The 13,386-nt window shown below is 35.9% G+C and overlaps 2 protein-coding genes and 1 long non-coding RNA gene across 3 annotated transcripts; 2 read left to right on the forward strand and 1 right to left on the reverse strand.

Moving 5' to 3' along the window:
- Positions 1-5,576: 5,576 nt before the first annotated feature.
- dynlt2b (dynein light chain Tctex-type 2B) lies at positions 5,577-11,291 on the reverse strand. Its single transcript, XM_072438643.1, has 5 exons — positions 11,167-11,291; positions 10,414-10,547; positions 10,262-10,331; positions 6,455-6,518; positions 5,577-5,806 (listed from the first exon to the last, which is right to left on the reverse strand). The coding sequence occupies exons 1-5, from the start codon at positions 11,211-11,213 to the stop codon at positions 5,759-5,761; spliced, it is 363 nt and encodes a 120-aa protein (XP_072294744.1). The 5' UTR covers positions 11,214-11,291; the 3' UTR covers positions 5,577-5,758.
- LOC140354406 (uncharacterized) lies at positions 7,075-9,019 on the forward strand. The gene is made up of 3 exons (XR_011925963.1): positions 7,075-7,141; positions 7,853-7,992; positions 8,341-9,019. It is a non-coding gene; the product is annotated as an uncharacterized lncRNA (long non-coding RNA).
- Positions 11,292-12,185: 894 nt separating the features above from the next.
- Positions 12,186-13,152, forward strand: LOC140353965 (receptor-transporting protein 3-like). The gene is made up of 2 exons (XM_072438765.1): positions 12,186-12,367; positions 12,571-13,152. The coding sequence occupies exons 1-2, from the start codon at positions 12,222-12,224 to the stop codon at positions 12,974-12,976; spliced, it is 552 nt and encodes a 183-aa protein (XP_072294866.1). The 5' UTR covers positions 12,186-12,221; the 3' UTR covers positions 12,977-13,152.
- Positions 13,153-13,386: the final 234 nt, after the last annotated feature.

Consider the following 13,386-nt stretch of genomic DNA (forward strand, 5'->3'; position numbering starts at 1 on the left):
ATACAACCATACTATAACCACACTATACAACCATACTATAACCACACTATACAACCATACTATAACCACACTATATAACCATACTATAACCACACACTATATAACCATACTATAGCCACACTATTCAACCATACTATAACCACACTATATAACCATACTATAACCACACACTATATAACCATACTATAACCACACTATATAACCATACTATAGCCACACTATACAACCATACTATAACCACACTATACAACCATACTATAACCACACTATACAACCATACTATAACCACACTATATAACCATACTATAACCACACACTATATAACCATACTATAGCCACACTATTCAACCATACTATAACCACACTATACAACCATACTATAACCACACACTATATAACCATACTATAGCCATACTATAGCCACACTATAGCCACACCATAGCCACACTCTACCCACACTTTAACCATAATATAACCACAATATAACCCTCTATAACCATACTATAACCAAACTATAACCACACTATACAACCATACTATAACCACATATTATAGCCATACTATAACCACACTCTACCCACACTTTAACCATAATATAACCACAATATAACCCTCTATAACCATACTATAACCAAACTATAACCACACTATACAACCATACTATAACCACACTATATAACCATACTATAACCACACACTATATAACCATACTATAACCACACTATACAACCATACTATAACCACACTATGCAACCATACTATAACCACACTATACAACCATACTATAACCACACTATACAACCATACTATAACCACACTATACAACCATACTATAACCACACTATATAACCATACTATAACCACACTATACAACCATACTATAACCACACTATATAACCATACTATAACCACACTATATAACCATACTATAACCACACTATACAACCATACTATAACCACACACTATATAACCATACTATAGCCACACTATACAACCATACTATAACCACACTATATAACCATACTATAACCACACACTATATAACCATACTATAACCACACTATACAACCATACTATAACCACACTATACAACCATACAATAACCACACTATACAACCATACTATAACCACACTATACAACCATACTATAACCACACTATATAACCATACTATAACCACACACTATATAACCATACTATAGCCACACACTATATAACCATACTATAACCACACTATATAACCATACTATAGCCACACTATACAACCATACAATAACCACACTATACAACCATACTATAACCACACTATACAACCATACTATAACCACACACTATATAACCATACTATAGCCACACACTATATAACCATACTATAACCACACTATATAACCATACTATAACCACACTATACAACCATACTATAACCACACTATACAACCATACTATAACCACACTATACAACCATACTATAACCACACTATACAACCATACTATAACCACACTATACAACCATACTATAACCACACTATATAACCATACTATAACCACACTATACAACCATACTATAACCACACTATATAACCATACTATAACCACACTATATAACCATACTATAACCACACTATACAACCATACTATAACCACACACTATATAACCATACTATAACCACACTATACAACCATACTATAACCACATTATATAACCATACTATAACCACACACTATATAACCATACTATAACCACACTATACAACCATACTATAACCACACTATACAACCATACTATAACCACACTATACAACCATACAATAACCACACTATACAACCATACTATAACCACACTATACAACCATACTATAACCACACTATATAACCATACTATAACCACACACTATATAACCATACTATAGCCACACACTATATAACCATACTATAACCACACACTATATAACCATACTATAGCCACACTATACAACCATACAATAACCACACTATACAACCATACTATAACCACACTATACAACCATACTATAACCACACTATATAACCATACTATAACCACACACTATATAACCATACTATAGCCACACACTATACAACCATACTATAACCACACTATACAACCATACTATAACCACACACTATATAACCATACTATAACCACACTATACAACCATACTATAACCACACTATATAACCATACTATAACCACACACTATATAACCATACTATAACCACACTATACAACCATACTATAACCACACTATACAACCATACTATAACCACACTATACAACCATACAATAACCACACTATACAACCATACTATAACCACACTATACAACCATACTATAACCACACTATATAACCATACTATAACCACACACTATATAACCATACTATAGCCACACACTATATAACCATACTATAACCACACTATATAACCATACTATAGCCACACTATACAACCATACTATAACCACACTATACAACCATACTATAACCACACTATACAACCATACTATAACCACACTATATAACCATACTATAACCACACACTATATAACCATACTATAACCACACACTATATAACCATACTATAGCCACACTATACAACCATACTATAACCACACTATATAACCATACTATAACCACACACTATATAACCATACTATAACCACACACTATATAACCATACTATAGCCATACTATAGCCACACTATAGCCACACTCTACCCACACTTTAACCATAATATAACCACAATATAACCCTCTATAACCATACTATACAACCATACTATAACCACACACTATATAACCATACTATAGCCATACTATAGCCACACCATAGCCACACTCTACCCACACTTTAACCATAATATAACCACAATATAACCCTCTATAACCATACTATAACCAAACTATAACCACACTATACAACCATACTATAACCACATACTATAGCCATACTATAACCACACTCAACCCACACTTTAACCACAATATAACCACAATATAACCCTCTATAACCATACTATAACCAAACTAGCAAACTTTTTCCTAGAGTGATCAGAAAGAGCAGAGATGTATGGACTAATAACATGCTAATTATTGAGGGCGATTAAATTGATTTGCAGTGGAGATGTTTTAGAAAGTCAATCTTTGTAGGCAGAAAGACTCGAAGCAGCCAGTGATTATGTTTTTATAATTATGCCTAATTATATGACCACCCTTTCACACAAGAGCCTGGGAATATTCTGGCTGCTATAATAATAATAATAATTGACCTCTAATTAAAAATACATATTTTCATCCTTTAATTACTTCAAGGGGCCTTTTTGTGTAATTTAAATGTTATAGATACAGGGAATAGGAAGGCGGGCTAACACACAGAGAAGCTCTTACTGCCTTCGCAAGACAAATCTGAGCAATGTAATTTGTGAAAACTTTCCAAATCAAACTTGCAAAGGATTCGAAAAGTGTTTAGAGCTAGAGTCATATTTCCATATCCAAAAGAAAAATGGTGGCATTTCAAAGAACATTTGGAAGCATTTAGTCTCCAAATCAAAAATACAGAAGTGTTCAAGCCTGTTTTGTCCTCTATTTACTGCAGGTTTAATTTGGGCTTTGTTCAATAACGTTTGCTCTTTGAAAGCCAAAACAGCGTATCTCTACACGATTAGCATCATGAGGAACCTGCGAAGTGAAGAAACACTCTTTTACGACTTGCACACGGATCCAAATAGATTGGCACTCTGCAGACAAACTCCTTCATTGTTCCTTTCTGTCATTCTTTTTTTTTGGCTCCTATTTAATCATCTGAAGTTAATTGGAAGATTACAGCTTTATATTTATATGCAAAAGCTCTTTCATTGTAGACTTTGTGTATTTTGGTCTGTATTTATGTGCAATAACATCCAACTTTAATAAAAAGTGACAGCTTCACAAGCTTAAAGTGTAAGAAGGTTAGATGAATAAACATTATTACTGGTATATAAAACTTTAAGATGAACTTGTTTATTGTATCCATGGATGTACAATGAAGAGCTCAAAAGGCAAAGAGCAGTTTTATAAGATATGGACAAGATAATGACAAGATAAGGACAAGATAAGGACAAGATAAGGACAAGATAAGGACAAGATAAGGACAAGATAAGGACAAGATAAGGACAAGATAAGGATAAGATATGGACAAGATATGGACAAGATATGGCCTCAAGAGGTCAGTAAAGACAGTTTTACCACTGTGAGCTTGGAGTCTCTGGAAAGAGATAATGATCCTTGGGATATGTTAGTGGACAATGTTTCAGTGCACTACTACTTTATATAAAATATTTATTAAAAAAAAAAAAATCATCTCAATAATTATAATTCCTCTTACTGGGAAAAAACTAGGTCAGCCAGGAAGCCAAACAATCTCAGATGTTTGTTTTATTTGATGTGGGTCTGTTCTGTTCTGTCAGCTAGAGTATCATTAGCGTAAATGAAATGTGTCAAAACAGCAGAGGCTTCAATAAGTGAACACAGAGAGTAAACATACTCCACACTGCATTCAGATGAGCTCCACCGCTCTGAAGATCTGAAGGCGAAAGTCCACCTTACCATGAATGGATGTGTAATCGAAGCATGAGAGATTTGCTTAACTCACTCAGATAAGCCTGATCGATGCAACCCTCTTCAGGCTCATTAGAATTCATACAGCTGCACAGTCAAGAGGCTATTCTAGGGGCCAGTGCTGAAATGAATGACAAATAAAGTACAATATAAAGGGACTATTTTGTATTTCTTTATGTTATTGTGTTACGAACAAAACAAAAAAACTTAACACATAAATTGCTGGTGCACTGTCACAAAAAACTCCCAAAACTGCGCGAAAAATGTAAAGATATATGGTTATTTCAGACAATGACTTCAAATACTTTCATTAAATGCGCTTTGAAATATGAAGTGACTGACAATAGACAACTTGATGCACCTCAATGAGTTCATTAAACAACACTGAATCTATTCTTCAAACAATGAGCCTCGCAGCCACCAATAATTGCATATTGGATTTCATTTTATGTCTTGAAAAATAATGGGTACCTTTGATTCCCTTTAATAAAGACAGTCTCTTATCTAAGAATCATCACATTTCTCATCAGACTTTACAGATTTGGTGTGAATACTTTCTATTCAAAGGCCGAATACCACTCGCACAATGGTTTACCGACACATAAGAAAGCAGCTTTATTTAGTCGTTGCCCATAGACACAAAAACTCTGTCCAAACATGCTTGTGAGAGCAAGGACTGAGCGCTGTCTATGACTTCATTGTCAACTGTATAGAAAAAGGATAAGGATGTTTTATTTGTACTTTTCTAGCAATTTTTTTTTAATAAATGTACCTTTGAACGCAACTTGTTCAGGCAGACGCATTACATCAACAGAAATAATGAATTGAATAAAGTTTAAGAATAAAACTAGATACAGCTGCTATTTCTGTATTAAGTTGTATTCATGTTTGATATTTTAAGCCCTATTTATTCACCATAAAACTTTTAACTACAGTAACTTCAAGTCACAACAGTTTACTATAATCTATTACAAAAATATATATAATTTGATTGAATAGCAAAATACCTGAACAAGTACAAACAACAGATGTTTCAGTCAGTTTTGTGAGACAGGTTGCAGGTCTGTCTAATGTAGGTCACTGTTACTTTCATTGAAAAGCAGTCTTTAGTAGTCGATGCTCGTCTCTCATCTTCCACGCAGTCATCAATAGTAATAACTTCCGAACACCACCACCACACAAAACAGGTTTTCCTGTGAGAGAAGAATCAGAAGAATCAGAGGCTGTGTGAGGTACAGGCTTCGCTTCACAACTGTAATACAATAACGCAATACTTTTATACTCATGTGCAACACTGTGACACAATGTCAATCATCCCTGGTGCAATATTTTCTGTCCATATAACAGCTGTATAATAAGTATTTTATAAGTAGCACACTAAGAAAAAGTATTACTAGTACTTGTGCAATTACTGTCGTACTCACATGCAATAATGTCACATTCATGTGCATATAACTGATGAAAATAGAGTGTTTATTTTACCATTATTATTAGTATTATCTTATCTTATGCTAGCTGTTTTTATTTTATTTTATCTTTATTTTCCCCCTCTATTCCTTATTAGGAAGTGAGAGGTTTTGTCTATAGGAGTTCTTCTATTAAGAGTGTTTTTTAAACTTCCTATAAGTTATCTGTCCTTTTCCTCTGTATCTACCTGCGTTGCAACAATTAAATTTCCCCATGTGTGGACAATAAAGGAATATCTTATCTTATAACAGTATTTATTAGTTTATAAGAGTTTTTTTTTTAGAGCTTTTTATAAGTTATATGTTTTTTATTATCATACTTCTGTGCCTAATCTGTGTTGCAACACTGAAATCTTATCTTATCTTATAACTCACCGTGATAAAAACATCTTCTGCATAACTGTCTGTGTCAGCGTCCCAAAAGCACCTCGTGGACATCCTACGAGACAAACGCATAGATTATTTCATATATTTACAGCACTGGAACTCATTCTGTAAGAGAATTTAAAGAATCTATCCTTTCCTTGCATTTCTCAGTTTAACATTACCTCACAGTAGCCATGGTTACGCTATCATCACCATGGTCTAATTCTGTGGTGACTAACCTGAGCGTTACTGGCCTCCATAGTCTCACTGCACACTATTTAAACCCCCTCTTCTGGTCATATAGAGATCCTACTGTCCCCCGGGGCCCGTACTACATCCCGCTGGTCTCCGCCATGGATCTATTATAATATCTGGATAGGGTACGCCCCCTCTGCCTCTGGCTCCAAATTGAGTAGTGGCCACTTCGCAGAATGCAGCCTTTTGGTCGGACCATTTCAGGAGTTCGGCCTCTAAAATTACCAAACATGCTAAATTGTTTTTAGTCTAAAAATAAAATAGAAGGAAATTCACTCTTCAACTGTTTCTAAAATACTTAAAAAATACATTTTTAACCTTCCGGTGAACGGTGTACGCGTACCGAGCGCGTACGTCACTCTCATGAACGAGCCTCGGGAGAACACGTGACGGAAACTAAACACAAACAGAAGAATGTGACCAGACGAGACCACGATACACGTAAGTTGTGTTTGTATGTCATTCCTCACGTTTCACACATCGTTCCATATGAAGTGTAAAACAACGATTACACAGTTAACACAAGTTAACACGAGCTAACGTAAGCTAAAGTTTAGCTACACAAAGATGCAATAACACGTCGTGATGGCTCGTGCTTCTGCAAATAAATAACTAATTATTTCTCTTACTAAATGTTCTATTAGACAAGAGGTTATGCACAGATCAAGGAAAACTAGAGAAAGAAGGGAAATAAAGTGATGTTTGTATTATGTGCTTTAAAACACAACCAATAATTCAAATATAACCTGCTGAAATGGGTCATATCTTACATATATAAATGTAAAGGTGTTTAAAAGTGACAGTGCTGTACTTACAGGGGCTGAGACCACATTTGAGGTTTTATTACATATTTCATAATGACGTGTGCTATGTTTAAACAAAGCACACGCTTGTTTTCTATAGGAATGTCATGGATTTACTTCCATGGAATATGTAGAGATTTAGCAAACATGTGAGTTATGTTCTAACTTCTAAGGTTTAAACTTATGCATAAATAAATGACTTTTGGTTCTAGATTTAAAAATTAATGTGAAAAGAGGAACTTTTGTGTTACAGAGCGAAATGTAAATCTGTCAATAACATATTCCAGCTTTTCTCTGTTAAATGTGCAGAATATATCAATGTTCTAATGAGTATCTTTCTCATCTTCAGAGTGCTGACCAGTGAGTTTAGTCTGTCTGTGCTGTCCAGAGCTCTACAGGTCACTGCAGGTCACTACAGGTCACTGCAGACCCAATCACTGCAGACACAGAGTCATCTCAAGTAAACTCCTGACGACTCCAAAGCAAAAGGTATTTTAATAATAACTTCTGCCTCGACTAAAAGTAAACTGTGTAGAATCAGTATTTTGAATTTATAAAATGTCTGTTTTGTTATGACCAAAAAAACTAAATGATAATTGTTCTTCAAAAGAGCCACTGCTGTGTCACATGTGTCTGTGAAGCAGCTTCAGGACAAACATGTGAAGTGTATGTTATATGACTTGTATAATCTAAAACATATGAAGTGTATGTTATATGACTTGTATAATCTAAAACATATGAAGTGTATGTTATATGACTTGTATAATCTAAAACATATGAAGTGTATGTTATATGACTTGTATAATCTAAAGCTGTGACATGTTCTGTTTGTCTCAGTCATACGATGGAGCTGAACGGTGCAGTTACTGAAGTACAGAAGACTGCGTAGCCATGGAAACAAAGTCTTGTTAAATACTGAGATATTCAGTATTTAACACAATAATGTCACATTCATGTGCATATAACTGATGTAAAAAGAGTGTTTATTTTACCATTATTATTAGTATTATTTTGTCTTACGCTGTTTTTATTTTATCTTTATTTCCCCCTCCATTCTTTATTAAGGTATGAGAGGTTCTGTCTAGAGGAGTTTTTGTTTATAAGAGTTCTTCTATTAAGATCGATCTATTAAGAGTGTTTTTTAAACTTCCTATAAGTTTTCTGTCCTTTTCCTCTGGATCTACTGTGTTGCAACAACAAAATTTCCTCATGTGTGGACAATAAAGGAATATCTTATTTTATTCAGTTTGTTCCATTTGACTTATACAGGTTGTTTTATCATTGTTAATATTTTTATGTTGCACTGAATCACCAAAGCAAGTTCCACTGTTTGTGAATTCTGTTCTTTGACAATGGAATAAACCTTTTCTGATTATATTAATGATGATAATAATAATGAACATTACACAGACTCAAACTCCTTAATAAGGGACTCCCACATTGTTGCTTTAAAACTCATTGTAGCTTTAAAACTCAACTAAAACTGGCTAAAATCAATTTATCATTTGTAGTTATAATCAGATTTGCATTTATTGAACAAGTTCATTCATGTTCATTATTTGTATTAAATACATTAATAAACAAATGTGTTTTGTATTTATTAAAGATTGACATGATAAAAAAACGACACAAAAGGAAACTGAATATAATTAAATACTGCTTAACTCAATTATGTAACAGAATCGATGATTATATTTTATATTTCTTCTCATCTGATTAAAAAAAATGCATATTGGCCAAATTATATTATGTAAATAAACTGAAAAGTTAATAACAAAATAAATACCCAAACCAAAAACTACAGAAAATGATGAGGACGTTATTAAACCTCTAAATGTAATTCATTGTCATTAAACCAGACTTTTTTATCTTAACACTTCTTTATAATTCTCTTAAATATCAGAGCTTTACAACATGATACATGTATATTTATAGATGGATATAACAATCCATCATTATACGTTACGTAAACAGAATATTTCAAGCCGAATTATTCCAAAAGTCCGTGTTGACTTCTCAGTCTTTCACGCTCAAGCCCCCGGAAGCCAAGATGGCCGCCATTGAAACCTATGGAGCTGCTCATTGGCGCATGGTTCCAAAAAAGTTTTTTAGTTCCGCATTACTTCCTGAACAGTGGTATATCTCCTCCCACTTTTGTGACGTCATCGCCGTGAGGCTTTGGCGTCGGGAGCGCGCACGTCACAGCAGCGTGAAAGACTGAGAAGTATTTTAGAAACAGTTGAAGAGTGAATTTCCTTCTATTTTATTTTTGGACTAAAAACAATTTAGCATGTTTGGTAATTTTAGAGGCCGAACTCCTGAAATGGTCCGACCAAAAGGCTGCATTCTGCGGAGTGGCCACTACTCAATTTGGAGCCAGAGGCAGAGGGGGCGTACCCTATCCAGATATTATAATAGATCCATGTTCACGCTGCTGTGACGTGCGCGCTCCCGACGCCAAAGCCTCACGGCGATGACGTCACAAAAGTGGGAGGAGATATACCACTGTTCAGGAAGTAATGCGGAACTAAAAAACTTTTTTGGAACCATGCGCCAATGAGCAGCTCCATAGGTTTCAATGGCGGCCATCTTGGCTTCCGGGGGCTTGGTCTCCGCCCTTTTACTTCCACCCTTTCTTGAACAATCTGAACACTTCTACAACACACATGGTCCTATATTCCATCTAGATTCGAAAGAGCAGAGATTCAAGATGTTGAAAACGTTGAAAATGTACCAAAAGTTGAATTTGGAGACTCACTTCACTCCCTGTCCTCGTTGTTCCCCGATCACGACCTGCACGGCCAGTTTGTATCTGTCAAATCCAGCCTCTGCAACAAGAATACGGGGCGTTTTGTGTTTGCGTGCTAGTGCTGTAGTTTTTCATTTTGTTTCTCACAGTTTGGCACTTACTCTTCACTCGGTCTTTAATGCTGTCTGCCAGTGTGTTGGACAGGTGTTGAACCTCTTCGGAGTCATATCGTACTCCAGTGAGCTGCTCCCGGACGATTTCTCGTACACACTCTTTCACCACAGCCGGCTTGAACCTACAGAAAAAGAGCTTTGTTGTTCCACACTAACACAATGCAGTAACAGTATAGTTTACAGACTCATTACAATTCAACCTTCACTAATAGAGCTCAAGATGGTGTCGTCACAAATATGATTTTCAGTGAGCCTCGTGTTAAACCAATGAGATGCTGAATGCTAAGTGTTCATTCAGGAGTATTCAGACACAATAATGTGATAGATGTATTTACAAGTTGTGCTTTTCTGGTTGTTCCGCAAGTTTTTTGCTTATTACTTTTATTTGTATTGCTTTTGCTCATATATTAATATGGACTCTTTGCATGTCAACGTTCAATCAGAGCTCTGTCCGTGGGTTTCAGAAAAAATAGGACCGTTGCCATAGCAATCAGGCAAACAATAAAATAATGATTAGTATATTGTTTGGGGAAGTCCTTGAATGTTGCATATATTAGAAGGCATGGTGTAGTTAAATGTTGCGTCGTCATGCGTAGTTGTCTGTAAACTGTTTGCTACGTAATGAGTATTTGAAGACTGTTTCAACATGAGCTACATTCATGTGCGGTTAAGTGTTTAGAAACGCGGCCGGATTGACACCAAACTGCACGATTATTGTATAACTTGAACTGTTAAACTCACTTGTCCTTGTGGTTTGGTCGAATAAGATATGTATCTGTAGATCCCATCTTATACAAACTGGTTTCACGAGACTCTGCGGAATGCTAGCCTAAGCTAACGGGTTTTCTGGAAGTTGCGGTTTGTTACCATGACGACGGACTCGTTTCCGCTAGCTGTCAAACTAAAAGCAAGAGCTGCTGGGAGCAAACATTCACTATATTTAACAAAGGGCTGGAGACACGTCAGAAGTGTATGGTGGAATTTTATATAACCATAATAATACAGTAAAAAGTAATATAGTAAATGAGTCTAGTTGTTGTTGTTGTTGTTGTTGTTGTTGTTTCTTTCAATGTCATGTCTTCAAAGTATGTGTTTTATGCTATAACGTAAAGAAAAAGATCTGAAAAATCAGATTAAACATTTCTGACTTTTCTTCGATGTCATCAAGCTCCAGATTTAAGAATGTGATGTTACCATGGATCTATTGGGGCAAGATCCAGATGTCTCTATTGTTTAATCCTGTTATTAAACATTGTACTTTGCTCTGACATATCCACAATTCACATATGTTTAGTCTGACGTGGTTCTATTTTATTCTAGTGACTCATTAACTTTTTTTAATACAGCAGTTATATTTGTCCCATTTGTATTAAATATTATTGACCCATAGAATATTGTGATCTTGTGATGATCTGAAACCCGCTGCCTACATGAAGCTGAACCACATGTCATCGTCTAAGCAACTTTCGTTTCCCACTTTAAACCATGAAAACGAAACTGAGTGTCTGGGGAAGGAAAATGGCAGAATGACGCCAGCAGGGGGCAGTGTTTAAAGGTTTAAAAATCGGTTTTGTTTCTAATAAATAACTTTTTTTTTTTAATTATTTATATATTATATATTGTAGATATATATTGCCTGTTATGCTTAATCACGTCGGGAAACGAAACTTAAGTGCATTTTGTTTCCTCTAAACAAAATCACGTGACGATGTCCCACAGACGATAAATAGCTTTCGGCTCATGACAGAGTCAGACTTGTGAGAAACTTTCTGGTAGTCTGTTGTCTTATTATTTTGATGGCAATGGATTGGCACCCAATATTTCAGAGCAACATAACTGAGTACGCAGGAGAAGACAACTGGCAGCTGCTGTTTGATGACTCCATTGAAGAAAACCAGCAGGGCGCAGGCTGGGAGCAGTACATCAGGCGGACCTGTGCAAGGTTGGTTTAAGAGGATCATTTAATTTGAGCAGGACTGTCAAATGTGTAATAGTTTTTACAGGCTTGTCTGTTATTACATTATTCAAATGTAACCTATAATATGCCGAAAGATTATCATTAATAATCATATGTGTTTACGAGAATGGAATAAATAATGTTATCTCTGCTATAATAGCCTAACTGAAGGTCCTCTGTATTTAAAGGTTCGGATGCAGCTTGTGTAGGCGCATCTGGCCTTCTAACATTGTGATGGTGATCTTCCACATGCACCTCGACAATTACACCCACCAGGGAACAGTCAAGGCGCGAGTCTATCGACAGAAATGTAAGAGATGCACAGAGGCGCAAATGGAGCAGCCTAGAAACATGGAGGCGCATCACATTGATGCCCTGATGGAGAATCTGGTGAAGAACATCAGGAAAAAGTGCTACAACGAGGTCTTTGAGGAGGTGTACCGGGATCCTGCTGGTGTGGATGTTGAGAACCCTCATGAGCCGCAACACTGTGAGGGCTGCATCGCTGGAGTCTGTAGACAGGTTGCCCCGCAACATCCAGGTGGGCGTGGATTCAGAGGAATGCCACGTGGGCGTGGAAACAGGAGGTTATGAGTCATGGACATGGTCATGGGGTGTAGGGAGGCCTAACCCGTCAGTGTATTAAAAACCTGACCGGACTGGAACCAGGTGGAGTAAATAGGGCTGTGCCAATGTTTGCTCTTTGTTCTTTGAGCTTGTTATTATTTTTATTACATTAGGGCTATAGTCATAAGTCTATAAAGTCACTTCTATAACATATTGTTTGCTTTATGCACTATCATGGATGGCTTGCATGAGTTTTGTTTTGTTTGTTTGTCCGTATGTGCAATGATCAGCAATAGGCATTAAATAAAACCAACATAACATTATTTAAACGCGTCACTCTTTGTTTTTCATCCATCTGGTTTGAAACATGCCATTGACCAGGGTGTATTGATACAACGTCACAGCTGTTTTGACTGGTCTGGTGAGGACAATGTTTG

This window comes from Eucyclogobius newberryi, unplaced genomic scaffold (genome assembly GCF_026437365.1).
Source record: "Eucyclogobius newberryi isolate DKJ021-1_F unplaced genomic scaffold, fEucNew1.0.hap1 SCAF_9, whole genome shotgun sequence".
In the NCBI taxonomy this organism is placed as follows: Eukaryota; Metazoa; Chordata; class Actinopteri; order Gobiiformes; family Gobiidae; genus Eucyclogobius; species Eucyclogobius newberryi.